The sequence below is a fragment of the Anolis carolinensis genome, chromosome 1, assembly GCF_035594765.1.
Source record: "Anolis carolinensis isolate JA03-04 chromosome 1, rAnoCar3.1.pri, whole genome shotgun sequence".
Lineage (NCBI taxonomy): Eukaryota > Metazoa > Chordata > Lepidosauria > Squamata > Dactyloidae > Anolis > Anolis carolinensis.
In genome coordinates this window covers 178137504-178152234 of record NC_085841.1, presented here as the reverse complement: position 1 = coordinate 178152234, position 14731 = coordinate 178137504, and the positions used below count along the sequence as shown (strand labels likewise).

At 41.6% G+C, this 14731-nt stretch overlaps 1 protein-coding gene and 1 long non-coding RNA gene across 4 annotated transcripts in view; one reads left to right on the top strand and one right to left on the bottom strand.

Moving 5' to 3' along the window:
• The window catches only part of LOC100565681 (aldehyde oxidase 2), a 69215-nt gene extending 56700 nt beyond the window's left edge, over window positions 1-12515 (top strand). For 2 of the 3 annotated variants that reach the window (XM_062960507.1, XM_062960488.1), the window contains 6 exons: window positions 2356-2470; window positions 3434-3499; window positions 4784-4972; window positions 7309-7476; window positions 9617-9696; window positions 12363-12515. In XM_062960507.1, the coding sequence (XP_062816577.1) occupies window positions 2356-2470; window positions 3434-3499; window positions 4784-4972; window positions 7309-7476; window positions 9617-9670 (592 nt within the window). In that variant the 3' untranslated portion in view covers window positions 9671-9696; window positions 12363-12515. The remainder of the gene's footprint in view (window positions 1-2355; window positions 2471-3433; window positions 3500-4783; window positions 4973-7308; window positions 7477-9616; window positions 9697-12362) is intronic. The other variant, XM_062960498.1, reaches the window with a different exon arrangement.
• LOC134293311 (uncharacterized) lies at window positions 27-1285 on the bottom strand. The gene is made up of 2 exons (XR_010000301.1): window positions 603-1285; window positions 27-517 (listed from the first exon to the last, which is right to left on the bottom strand). It is a non-coding gene; the product is annotated as an uncharacterized LOC134293311 (long non-coding RNA).
• Window positions 12516-14731: the final 2216 nt, after the last annotated feature.

Here is a 14731-nt window from a genome sequence, read left to right as displayed (position 1 = left end):
ACTGTCAAGGACAGAACGCCACAAGATCAAAGATAACAGAGTTTATTGGATTACAGAACTCAAAATGCCCGTAAAATACAAGGGCCAGGCAGTATTAGCCTTTAAAAGCAAAAAGGGGCGAGGAAAAACGCTCAAAAGATAAACCGGATTAAACCGAAGTTTAATCCGGGTAAAAACAAACAGCTTGCTTCAGCCTGGAGATAAACAAAACAAAAGCCGGGGAACAAAGTGTTCAAAAGAATGCAGCTAATTGGCAGCAGATTCCTCTCTGCTGCCAGCACTGTGCTTTGAGTAACTTGAGTCACTCCTCCACACAGCAGGCAAGATTTCCAATACACACAGATCAGCCGAGGATTGAAGCAGTAGAGTAGACCCAGTTCCTTTCCGTAGTTCAAGCCAGAAGCAGACGTTTGTAGATTCACCAAGTCCGAGTAGGGGGAAGTCAAGCCGTGGTCAGTTCAGTCCGAAATCCAAAGCAGGAGATGGCGTCCGTCAAGAAGACGACGGAAGGTCAAAGCTAATGAGATTAAGCACAAGTTTGCACAAACAAAAGCCCACACAATTCCTCCCGCCGTCTGACCCCAAATTCCAAAACAACTTACGTATCAGCACACGAAAACACACCAGTCTTCAGGAAAGCGTCCCACACAGATCCCAAGCGTTCGTCCAGATTACCTTGCCCAACGCAATTTGCAATTGCTCCCAAGCCTCATTTTATGCCAGTTACAAATCCTCATCAGTATCAGCTGCCCTCCTTAACCCGGGCGTTTCCTCATCACTTTCCTCATCAGAGCTGGAACACCTCTGACTACGCCCCACAGCATCCCCAGCTGTGGATCCCGTCCCATCCCTCCAGCTTGTCCATGGGTCTAATCCTGAAGGTCCCCATTCATCTTCCATCCCATCATTGCCAGTGGCACCCAATTCCTCCCTCACCCGAGTCCAATCCATCTCATCCTCCTCCGAGCTAACCAGCCCCTCCTCCATTCTCTCCGTAAACCCCTCAAAAGACTCTTCGTCAGATGGTGCTGCAAAGATATCTCGCAGTCTCTTTCTTTCTCGCTCCTCGAGAGTATCTGACTCTCGAGGAGTCTTACGCCCACGTCTGCCAGTAACAGAGCCATGAGGCTCAATCATAACACCAACCTTTCCTTTTAGAGTAAGATTTTGGAGGCTGTGGTGGCCTCCCAACTCCAGGGATCTCTGGATGAAATGAATGATCTAGATCCATTTCAATCTGCATTCAGGCCTGGCTATGTAACAGAGACAGCTTTGGTTGCCTTGATGGATGACCTACGCAGAGAGCTAGATGGGGGAGCGTGTCCCTCTTGGTTCTCCTGGACCTCTCAGCAGCTTTTGATACCATTAACCATGGTATCCTTCTGGGCTGCCTTGCTGGGATGGGTCTAGGAGGCACTGTGTTGTCAAAGGTTTTCATGGCCGGAATCACAGGGATGTTGTGTGTTTTCCAGGCTGTATGGCCATGTTCCAGAAGCATTCCCTCCTGACGTTTCGCCCACATCTATGCCAGGCATCCGCAGAGGTTGTGAGGTATATCATATATACCATAAATGTGGGCAAATCATCAGGAGAGAATGCTTCTGGAACATGGCCATACAGCCTGGAAAACACACAACAACCCTGGGAGGCACTGTTTGACAGTGGCTTTGTTCCTTCCTGAAAGGCCATACCCAGAAGGGGGGGGGCTCCTGTTCAAACCCCTGACCATTGTCCTGCAGGGTTCCTCAGGGTTTCCTATGGTGTTTAACATATACATGAAACTGCTGGGAGAGGTCATTTGGAGTTTTGAAGTGCGGTGCCACCTATATGCAGATAACTCCCAACTCTACTACTCCTTCTCACTTAAAGTCAAGGAATCTGTCCTAATTCTAAACCAGTGCCTGTCATCAGTAATAAACTAGATGAGCTCCTGCTCAGCTGGAAGGCAGATCAGGGAATAGGGATCCAGTCTGTGCTGAATGGGATTACACTCACCCATTAGAATGATTTAATTGTAATGTATGTATGTGTGTGTGTGTGTATGTGTGTGTGTGTGTATGTGTGTATGTATGTGTGTGTGTGTGTGTGTGTGTGTGTGTGTATATATATATATATATATGTATATATATATATATATATATATATATATATATATATATATATATATAAAATTGTTTTAAATGTAAGCCACTTTAAGTTTCCTTGTGTAACAGGAAACCATGGGCTGAATCACTGGATGGTCCCTCTACTATCCCATCTAAGTGATGTTGCTTATTTAGATTTTTCTGGGAGCATTATGGCAAAGTTGAACTCCAACCTCTGAAGGGCTCTTCTGGTTGTTTTTTCCCCATGCAGAGGCTACCCTACTTATATGGACTGGGAGAAAGGAGAAGGCCATCCATTGGCATACTATATTTTTGCCACTGCTTGTTCTGAAGTTGAGATTGACTGCCTGACAGGTGATCATAAGGTAAAACAGAAAGTCCTTCACTGCACCCATAAGTTGTTTGATCTTTCACTTTGTCTCTTGGTGTATGAATTACTCTTTTATCATGGTTACATTCTGTCACCCTAGGTAAAGGTTTTCCACTGGCATTAAGTCTATCGTGTCAGACTCTGGAAGCTGGTGCTCATCTCCATTTCTAAGCCAAAGAGCCGGCTTTGTCCATAGACACCTCCAAGGTCATGTGGCCAGCATGACTGTATGGAGTGCTGTTACCTTCCCACTAGAGCGGTACTTATTGATCTACTCACATTTGCATGTTTTTGAACTGCTAGGTTGGCAGAAGCTGGGGCTAACAGTGAGAGATCACCCCACTTCCTGGATTCAAACAGCCGGCCTTTGAGTCAGCAGGTTCAGCAGCTCAGTGGTTTAATTACTACACCAGAGGCTCCCAATTATTTATTGCTGCGTGAAATATTCTATTCCATGATAACTCTGGGCTATGCTGAACACCTGTTGGTTGTACCTACAAGAGAGTCTAAGCATTGATATTAGAATATAAGTATTCTCACACAGGCACACAGTTTTTCCTGACAATAGAAACCACTAGCTTACATCTTCTGACAGCTACAGGTTCTTTAATATCCATATGGGTACTATAATTAATGTTCATAATCTGTGCTGATAGTTTGTGTGAGCATGCATTACTATTCTGTTATAGATGTGGGTGTCAGTTGTCTTTTATAATGATAGTATAGTCTCATGGTTAGTTAGAGTTGGTGACTCTATGATCCAGCCCTGAGCCACAAAACTCGATAGGAGATTGAAGGCCAATCACTCTTTCTTACCCTCTTACTTCATGGAGTTATTATAAGGATAAATTCAGAAAAAGGAAAACCATATTTACAAGATGCTAATGTAGTTAAGAAGCAAATGAAAAAACATTTTCTTAGCTGATGATATTTGTGGCCATGTTTATTTCTGCAATAGAACATCCGCACAGACATTGTCATCGATGCCGGTTTCAGCATCAATCCAGCTATTGACATAGGTCAGGTATGTACCATAAGTTCTGCATTATATTCACTCAAAGCAGATAGCTTAGGGTCTTCCTGAAAGGGGCCTTGATTGTATTTTATTCTGTATTTATTCCCAGAAGCCTTGAATCGGGTTCCAAAGTGGACTTTTCAAACTTTATTGTATATTGTGGAAATAAGCTGACTGCTTTCTCAACAAGGGAATAGCCTTTCAGGCATAAGTAGAGGTTGAGTTTCCTTTATCTGAAATCCTTGAGGCAAGAAGGTCTTTCAGTTTTGGAATATCTGTACTGGCCTATGCAAAGTGAATGAGGATATGAAGGGAAAAGGGGCTAGTCATGTGTCCAGTATCCATTGGGTTTTCCCTCAAGGAGCCCTTGCTGCTCCATGGTCAGAAAGTTTATAGGGGAAAGGAAAGATGGGGTGGCTAGAGGACTTTTTTACACAATAATTGATATATATTACATAGAATATTACTAGTAATATTGCAGTATAATGTGTTATTATTTCTGATGTAGGGATTTGGGGGTTGGTTATTTTTGTCTTTGTTCATCTTCTCACTGCATTGAATGTTTGTTGATATCTGTTGTTAACCGCCATGAGTTCCCTCAGGAAGATAGGGTGGGATAAAAATAAAGTTTTATTACTATTATTATTATTAATTCCTTTTTAAATCACTCTGCTATGCACTGGATTATATATGCACACATGCGGATATCATAATACAAATATAAGCACATTTGTATGTGTGCATATGAGATCCAGCGTATAACAGTGAATTTTTTTAAAAAAAACTTCCACCAAATTTCTCCCTTCCCCCAATTGTTTATTCAAGCTCTTTTTAATATTATAAAGTTTAAAATAAGGAATTTCAGTGAGTTCTAATTGCTCTCTGTTTGTGCTTCCTTTAAATCAGCTGTGTGTCCGTTTCTCAGCCCAATCAGCTGATCAGCTGTTTCGGGCTTTTTAAAAGCGCAAGTGCACTGGAGTAGTCTCCACAGGAAAAGGGAAGAAAAACACATATTTTTTTCACAAGTGCAGGGATATACAGTGATACAAATATATGCATTTTCCAGCTGGAATCGGGATAAAAGGGGACCTTTTTACCCCATATTTTTCAACTATTGCAATGAATTAGCACAGATTTAGCACTAGCATCATGTAGCCGCCACCCCCTTTTAACTCGGGAAATCCTGTGTTTTAGGTGCTGTGTAGATGGGCCCTAGGTTATGATAATTAAGGCCTAAGGCTATACATGCTAGGCAAAATATATGTGAGAACTTAGATATTTTTATTCCCCCAGATTGAAGGTGGATTTATTCAGGGACTTGGACTTTATACAATGGAAGAAATAAAATTTTCTCCAGAAGGACAACAGTATACACTGGGCCCAGATACATATAAAATTCCTGCCGTCTGCGATGTCCCAGAACATTTTAGAATCTACTTGTTGCCAAATTCCAGAAACCCAGTTGCAATCTACTCCTCCAAGGTAAAGAAACAGGATCTATACATAATCTAAAATTCTTAAATGTTCCTTCCAGTCAGTTTCATACCATTAGAAATTTACACAAAGAACAGCTAAATCACTGGTCATAAAGCAGAATCTTGAAATCTGAAACATTTTCCAGTGAATAACCTCTGAGGATACCTGCCATGGATGTGGGCGAAACATCAGGATAGAATGCTTCTGGAACATGGCCATACAGCCCGGAAAACTCACAGCAACCCAGTGATTCTGGCCATGAAAACCTTCCACAACACATCTAAAATTCTAATGAAATCAGGCTTGTGCCTTGAAACCATGGGAATTTCTTAAATTTCAAAATGTTTCCATTTGCTCTGGTTGTTGTTTATCTGAAAATGCCTCTGTATAACAGTTATAGAGTCTATGAAACTATTTTGGCTTATTTTATATATAAAAATCTCAATAAAAAGACAGAAATTGGTACATTCTGTTAAATCCCTCGCCTTTGGTATGCTACAAATAAAATAATGCATTAGAGGACATGACTTAGACACTGAGGAAATTAACAATGCAATCATATGTGTCTACTCAGAGCAAGGCTTGGGAAAGTTACTTTTGAACAACTCCTCCCAATATCCCCTTGCTAACACAGCCCCTAGCCATGCTAGTGAAAGATTTTGGATTGTTGTCCAAATATATTTTTGAAGCTTTAACTTAAGCCCCTTCCACACTGCACCTATAGTCTAGGATCTGATCCCAGATTATCTGTTTATCCCAGGTCATCTGGCAGTAGGGACTCACCTATTCCAGTTTAAAGCAGGTAACCTGGGATCAGATCCTGGAATAAAGGGCAGTGTGGAAGGGCCCTTAGAAGTAAGCTCCAGTAAGTAGAATTGGACTTCCTTTCAGAGCCAGCTTAATGCACCGGTTTGAGAGTTGGACTAAGGACCTCTTCACATGGGGCATTTTTGCCCCTTTTGCTTCTTTTAATCCCAACAAGGATGGGGCCTGCCGTGCGCCATCACACAACGCACAGAAGGCCCCATCCACATTCCTCCCAAAGCGGAGAAGCTCTGAAAGGTGCTTTCTCCTCCACTAGGGGAGGAAAGTGTAGTTTGAGTAGCTCCAATGGAGCTACCCATCAGGCATGTGCAAAAAAATCTGAAGTGTTGAAAATTGTAAGAAAATCGGAAGTTTTATGAATCAGAAACCATATCCGAAGCTTTTGCTTGGCCCACACAAAATATTTTAGAATCAAAACTTACCCCCATGTTTTTTAGTTTTAGTTTTGTAAATCTTGGAAGATTCCCAAAGTCAAGAAGCAAAGTAATTAAGCCAAAAAGGCTGCCTGCCTGCTTCACCATTCCTCTCTCTGGAATGAGTGGTGTCTCCGCATTAGGGACCCTAAAAAGAGGGAACACTGCATTTTTGGAAGAGGAGCTCTATGTCAAAGAATTCAAAAGGCTCTGCCCTAAACTACATTTCTCAGTAAGCATTAGCATAAGAAAACACCAATCAGGAGAGGAGATTGGTCTATAGCCAGCCACTTCCAGCCAGAGTTCCAATACATTTGTTAATATTCTACAATTTAGCAAAGTTTCTGCCACAAAAGAAAAGTCTCTGGAGTAGAACAACTACTTTCAAAGTAAGGACTATACAATTAAACAGGAAATAACATTTTGAAACTAGGAAGAGATTTAAAATGTTCTTTATAAAAACTTAGAAAATTCGCCAAAAATCCGTAGATGAGTGAAACGTTCTGAAATTTGGTGGGCTAACAGTAGGAAATGGGTTCTACCACTGTAGTAAGCTTCAGCCCAATAGCTTTAAAACTGATGGAGATAGGCACCTCTGAAATTTCCCCAATTATAGTAATTGTGCACATGTGCAATTACTGTAATGAATAGTAATGAAGTTTCATTACTCTCATTATAGTAACGAATTTTCAGTAAAAATACTTTAGAAACACTTTAGAAACAAAGTGCCAATGTCCTCCAGTTTTGTAACGACTTCTGAACCATTTGAATAGATCACACATCCCTATTACCCACACTTTCTTCCCCTTTTTGCCGTGCGATGACAGAAACACGTGTTGTCACCCTTTTCTGCTATCTGATGAGAGAAGGGAAAGAGTACCAAAGCATTCTCTCCTGTGTCCGTATGATGAGGGGAGGAGGATGGCATGTGGTGCGCCATGAGCTGCCTGCCCTGCACACATTCCCTTTCATTGTGTGAAGAGATCCTAGAAATCTGGGAAGCCAGGGTTCATAGTTATACAACTATAAGCACCACTAAATCAGAACAGAGCAATTGTATATAATTTCTTTTCCTCACCTAAGTGTTTCATATATTCCATACAGAGTATGGCAGAAGCCGGAGTGTTTCTAGGATCTTCTGTATTTTTTGCTATACGGGATGCAGTGGCTGCTGCACGGAAAGAGCGAGGATTAAATTGCAATTTTACTCTGGACAGCCCTCTGAACATAGAGAGGATCCGCATGGCCTGTGCTGATCAATTTACAGAAATGGTAAAAACTTTCCCTTAGAAAAAAACATGAATGTAAGGTCTGTAGAATTGACCCCATGTTTGTGCGTTTGTTAATGTAGTTTGTGTGTATATGTTTATTTAGATGTGTGTTTTGCATGCAGTTTGTGTTCTATGTAGTTTTGTAGATTGTTGTAGTAACTAATAAGTTTACTGTGTAGTTTTATTTATTTATTTACAGCATTTATATTCCGCCCTTCTCACCCCGAAGGGGACTCAGGGCGGATTACATTACACATATAGGCAAACATTCAATGCCTTTTAACATAGAACAAAGACAAGACAAACATAGGCTCCGAGCGGGCCTCGAACTCATGACCTCCTGGTCAGAGTGATTAATTGCAGCTGGTTGCAGCTGGCTTGCTCTCTCGCCTGCGCCACAGCCCGGGCCTAGTTTTAGCATTATGTTATACAATTGCTTTTAATGACTATTCTTTTTACTGTTTTCTGTTATTTTTAATTTAAAAACCCTCATTCTGGTTTTCAAAAAAATATTTCTGATATCTAAAGACAACAATGGCAATGAATTGAGGTGAGTGGGTAACTCTCAGCAAGCCACTTGGTGCATGGGGTGCAGACCCAAAATTAATAAGAACGTCACCCCTGGCCTTGTCTTCCTCAACTGCTGAGTATGCCTGCCCTGTTTGGCACAACTCCAAGAACTTCCAGAGTCTTCCACTCCCCCACGTTCACAGTTCGCCATTGTAGAACACTTTGCCGATGCAGCCAGTATGAAGCCCAGCTGGAAGTAGCTGTGTGTCATACAATGGGATCCAGCGGGCTCTGTGCTGGCTGCATTGGCAAAGTGCTCTAGGACAGGTAAATTTTCTAATGTGATCAACTCCTAAATTGCTTAATGCAATCAAGACCAGGCAAAACCCTAACTATAACTAGTGTAATTTGTGAGCAGATGTTGTGTACCAGATTGGTTTCATTCTTTCCTCCTCCAGATGTTTTGGACCTCTTCTTCCAGGATCCTTGCCTTTAGCCAAACTTTCTAGGGCCCTATAGGAGTTGAAGCCCCAAATACTCAGAGGACTGGAGTTTGAGAACCACTAGTTCAGCGTGTTAACTGTAAAAGAGGAAATCTCTAGCTCAAAACTATTTTATCAACCTGGCTATGCAATGCGGACATTCGTAACGATTGTTAAGAGCCTGAAAAAGATACCTTGTGGACTGTAACTCCTCAGATCCCTCAGCTATCATTGCTCATGGCCACATAAATAACCAAAGTTTACCTAGACAAGAACAAAAGCCTATCTAATATTTCAGCCTGGCCAGCAAGATGGTCCTCTCAATAGGAGCAGCTGGTCTGTTGCTGCCTCTAATGCTTCAAATGATGTACAGCCATCATGACTAAGAGCCCGATTCTTTGTGTATTTTGTCTCCTTCATTTTGACAACAATCATGGTTCTTATCACATTCTGTAAAAATATATTTCATGGTTTAATTACCCCTGTGTGAAGAGGTGCTTTCTATTTCCTTCCCTGCATCTTGGCCCATTCAGTTTCACTGAATGATCCCAGAGGGTTCAAGTGGTAATAGTGATTGGGAGAAATGTCTTTCTTTGCACTTTTTCCACACTAATTTGCATCTCAATTGAGATAAAAGCAGAATATAAATTATGATTATGCTTATTATTTCCAAAACCCTTTTCTAAACTAAATGGAAAGAATCCCATCAATCTTTTTAATCACATTCTTTTCTCATTCTTTTATAATCTGTAGTATTGCTCAGGACAATCAGATCCACCTTCCCAAGATTTTTTTCATTCAGTTGCTGATATTTTCACCGTGGCTGGGACAGAAGCACCCTTTCAGACTTCTATACAGAAGGTTAAAGGACATTTCAGGGCCAGGTGAATGGAGTAGATAGATTCACAACAACAATCAAGTTTCAGGTTTCAAGAGCTGCTTATGGAAATTAACTTGCAAATATGCTTTGCTGTTTATTTTTGGGACATTTCCCTTGCTTACTTTGTCAAACCTCCTACCAATTACAGGTATATGCTACAAACATGTGGAACATAAGATTGCTGAGTGTTCTGCATTAGATAACCTTTTTTGACTTAATATCCAGTTGTGTTTTAAAACAATCTCTCTATTTCTTTCTGTTCCCTGTAGATTCCAAGGGATATCCCTGGGACCTTTCATCCATGGGCGATCCACGTGGACTAGTGATCTGTTTTTCAGTCTCAAAAAGTGTAAGTTATTTTACTGCCATTGGTTCCTGCCTCCCCAAAACCTGCACATAGGATTGCATCCTTAATAAGCTGTTCTTCTGTGATTCCAACAACCTTATCATAAAGGCCAGGTGAAGCGACCCAGTTCGCCTGACTTCCGGCAATGAAAGAAGGAGCAGCAGAGCTAATCTGTCACCCCATGCACAGCTTCCTCACGTGACACTTTCCCCATTACATGAAGGAAGCGTCACCCTCTCGGGAGGCCCCATGTGCTGGCTTGATTGGATCCAGTACTGCACAGGAACCTCCCATATTGCCGGGGAAAGCATGTGGTGACACCTTTTACCCTGGTTGGAGAAGGTTGCGGGCAGAGCTACAAGTGACATTGTCAGATGGCTGTCATGGGACTCCGTCCCTGAAGCTGCCTCTAAGCATCCTAGGACCCTTATTTTGAGACATGTGATGAGGTAACAAGTATGAACAACCCCTCCCCCTAAAAAAAAACTTCCTTACTCACTAGTGATTTAAACTGTAATTTAAATAATAAAAATTGGGTTCTTCAAAAAAATTTTTTTGAATCAAATGAAAAAAGTTAAGACAAATAAATTTCAGCTATACTACTAATTGGTATAAGAGAAAGGGTTCTGTCTTCTGTGGTACAATATGAATTGTTATACAAAACAACTGTGACAAAGGTGCTTCAATTGCAATAGAATTTTGTAACTACATGGTATGAATAGATTACCTGTAGAACAGGCATGGGTAAACTTCGGCCCTTCAGGTGTTTGGGGCTTCAACTCTCACAATTCCTAACAACCAGTTTGCCTGTACCTGCTGTAGAATGTTAACAAACAATATAGCTTATTTGAGAGAATGGAAAGTGAAGAGAAATTTCATATAATTCCACTTAAGAAACAGAGGTTTGGTAGGATTAATCTGAGATAGATGATGGGATTCTTGATAAGACAGGAATGACTGACAACAGAAGCTGATCACTGTCAGCTCACTATAGCTGCTCCCAAATGAAGACACGAGACGCGCTCTGTTATCACTGGAAACTTTTACTACAGGAGACATGGAAAAAGCCGAGAGTGCCGGGCAGCGGTCAGCCCTCTCTTATATACCCTCCCCCGCATTCAAAGATACAATTCCCACCAAGAGAAAACTCCGCAAAATCCACCCGCCAAATCCAGCAGCTGTTTCCTCTCAGGGTCAAGCGTTGCAGGTGCCTTATCAGTTTGGAACGTCAGTGGCCCTGATTTCTGGCGCCAGAATCCAGGCCCTGAAAACTGTGTCCTGACAGATCACTGTGTGGGCTGTTATCTGGATTCAAAGGCCCTTGAAGCCATGCTCACTTTGTGCACACCACTCATACATATATGAAGGAAGGAGCCATACACAGAAGATCCTATGCCTTTCCGAGAATATGGACTTTACACTCAATCTGATGATGGAGAAAATAGAGGATGAAGTTGTTAGGGAAAATAAATGCCATAACTACAGAGATGAAGGAGTCTAGGTGAAATCCTGCACACCCTACCTTGCTGAACACCCATGATCATACTAAGACCTGCTGTTTGCTGGATAGGAATTTGATGGGGGAGCTTGACAATGAATCCTTCCTGGCTCCTAGCATTTGGGATTTCACCTATCTGCATTAAGAATGGCACTAGTTCAACGAGTTTGTTAGCACACAACTGGATGTTGGTTTGAGGGTTTTATGTATTTATATTGGGAAGTCTACCTTTACTGCAGTGAAGTTATGCATTAGTAGGGATATCTTTTACTGAAAACCATAAAGCAGAAATATGACTCACAGTTAGCTGGGTACTGCAGCCTTTATTTTTGACAATGGTGATAGGGAGACTCTGAGTGCATATGGTGCCTCCCAGTAAGCCTTTGAGCCTGGCTGGGTCAGCCCCAAGGGGTATATCCCGGCATGTGCCAGGATCCAATTAGCCAGGTCATTTAAAGGGCCTTTAGGGGTGAGATCAGAACATATGCTGTTGGCCTTTCACCCACCCTCCTCTACCTGTATAATTGTATTTTGTCACAACTTGGGTTTTGCAAGATCCTTGAATTCCAGATAATCGGCCCAGTGCAGGCAGGAACTGATGAATACTGAGGTTTCTGTGGGGGAACCCAGTTGGGGTGGGGTTTGGAGAGAGCCTGCCTAGGCAAGAACAGACACATACCACACCAGGAAGCTATGGCCTGAGAAAGATCACAGAGAGTTTCAGGCAATAAAGATGGCTAAGTGATGCCGGGCCGGTTATGAGACAACAGTAATCAGCAGGCATGCTGTTTGGGAACAGGATCCAGAGCCATTGTGACCTGTAATCCAATAAAGTTGTGGCCTTCTTTAACGCAAATATTATGCCTTCAGTTATATGTATGTGTGAACAGGGTCGACATATGCACCTACCTGGGAACACCCCCCACCCCCCCATAAACAAGATAGTTCTCAAGCAAGTGAGGTGAGCAGAAAAGGTGTTCTGTCCCCGTTACATTTCAGAGTGTAATTTTTTTACCGTACGTCATGTTGTAAATACAACTAGACAAGTAAACAAATGTAATAAAAGAATGAAATTTTTGAAATAGACAAACTGGAAATTAATCATATTGCACTTCATAAGTATTTTCTATTAAGACATCTACTCTATGGTTTGTCTATTCTTTGTTTAAAGGATTCATCCCTTGAAGAAGCAATCCAAGGATTCTTTACTTTTCATTTGTGCCTGGGATCCAAAGTTCTGTCCAGAGATTTAGATGATTCCCAAGAGGCTACAAGAGATGTGCTTTTGTGTTGGTGTATTTAATAAAGAAAAACCAAAATTGAATGAAGCTGCCTCTACTTATTTGTCCTTTGAAAATGCAACATTATCCAATGATTTTTCCTTTAACCTGTAGCCCCACAACCTGTTTCACCTTTCTGAGAGAGCACCCACAATTTAATTTTTTTTTTTTTTGCTGTTAGAATTTATCTAATTTTCATGACCGCATTTCCCCCATGAACCTGTGCGATCTCTTCGTTTGTATGGGGAGGCCCTCCTTTCACTTCTACTTCCGTCGCAAGCGTGGCTGGTGGAGACGAGGGAGAGGGCCTTCTCCGTGGTGATCCCCCGGCTCTGGAACTCGCTCCCCAGGGAGATTAGGCAAGCCCCCACCCAGTTAGCTTTTAGGAAGAGCTTAAAAACCTGGCTTTTCCATGATGCTTTTGGAGAATGAATATTCATCCTCGTGATAGATCCCGTACCAGTGACCATTACTTTATTTGATGCACTTTACTTTATCAATCAGTTGGAAATAGCCCCAGTGTCCATCCCATTCCAAGTCTCTTATTGATTATAACACTTTAGTCATCTACCTCATCCTCTGTGTTCACAACACTCATTATGTGCACTTTGACCCAGCTTGTTTTTATGACTTTTACTCTGGTGCCTAAACTATTCTAACTAATGTAGTTAGAATTAAAATAGTGACCATAGTATATACTATGGTCACCATTTTAATTCTAATTACGTTAATGTGTATAATTTTGTACTTTTATCTTCATATGTTTTTTATTCTGTTTATTGTAATTGCCCGGGCTTGGCCCCATGTCAGCCGCTCCGAGTCCCTTCGGAGAGATGGAGGCAGGGTACAAAAATGTTGTTGTTGTTGTTGTTATATTTAAAAGGTAGAAATTGTAGAATTATTCTTATCCCAGCATTCCTTGACCACTAATTTTAGGAATTATTTGTGGAATAAGGTGCGGAAAGTTATTTTGGGGCTGTCAATCTACAAGTATGTAAACATACCCCTAACAGTATACTTTTGTCAACATTTAGAACTATCATTTTTGGCCCATCCGGTTTATCTGATCACGGTAAGATATCATTTATGTATAATCTTGAGAGTATTCTCTATAATTAGAGCTACGCTAGAAAGTGTTGCACCTCAGCCATGGGATATCTTTTCACCTAGGCACCACACAGAGATGAGAGAATCCACTAAGTAAAATTTACTAAGAAACATATAAAAAATAAGAAAAAGCACAATGAAAAAGTACAATTCAAAAGACAAAACCAGAAACCCTATAGTTGCTGACAATAGGTGACATTCAGTTTCATGAATCAAATCACAGGAATTCAAAAACTTGGAACTGCATTTTGAGGCGATACAGTGATGCAAGGCAAGGCTGGTTGCTCACCAGCTTGCTGTGGCGCAAGCTGGTGAGCAGCCAGCTGCAGCCAGCTGAGACCAATCACTCTGACCAAGAGGTCATGAGTTCGAGGCCAGCTCAGAGCCTGCGTTTGTCTTTGTCTTTGTTCTATGTTAAGGCATTGAATGTTTGCCTTATATGTGTAATGTGATCCGCCCTGAGTCCCCTTTGCGGTGAGAAGGGCGGAATATAAATACTGTAAATAAATAAATAAATAAAATCTATACACTTGAACAAAATTATATCCAGAACTTAAAAACAAAAAAGTGCATAAACCAGACCAAAACCTACGAAGATCTGAACAGGAATTATAATCCAAAACTTGAAATTTAACCAAGAAAACATGAACAGAACACACAATCCAGAACACTTGGAACAAGGCCATAGAACTGTAGAGTTGTTTCCACTTGAAATGCAACGTGGTTCTCACAAAGAGCTGTACGCTGGAAGCCCACTTAAAAGCTTCTATTCCTTCCCATGACATCACTCCTCATACACCTGCTTTGTTGCTGCTTATGTCAAAGCCATTGGGAAAAGCGAATCTGTCTCTTTCACATTCTCACGGCACCACTGTAGCTAGGACTGTAGCCGGGGGGGGGGGGGGGGGGGTAGGGGTTCAAACCCCCCCCCCCCCCCATTTTCAGGTTTTAAAAGAACTAGTTTAATCATGAATGCCCGGTTCCCATTGCTATGACTTTGCCTCAGGGAGACACCCTATAATTTGGGCAGTTTCTGCTTTTGGCAGTTATTGTCAGGGATTTCCCAGCAGAGCATAAGAGCTGGGCTGGAGGTTTGGGTGGCGGCACTAAGCAAAATTCCCCTCCGGGGCTGCTTCAAGGAAGGCACATTCTG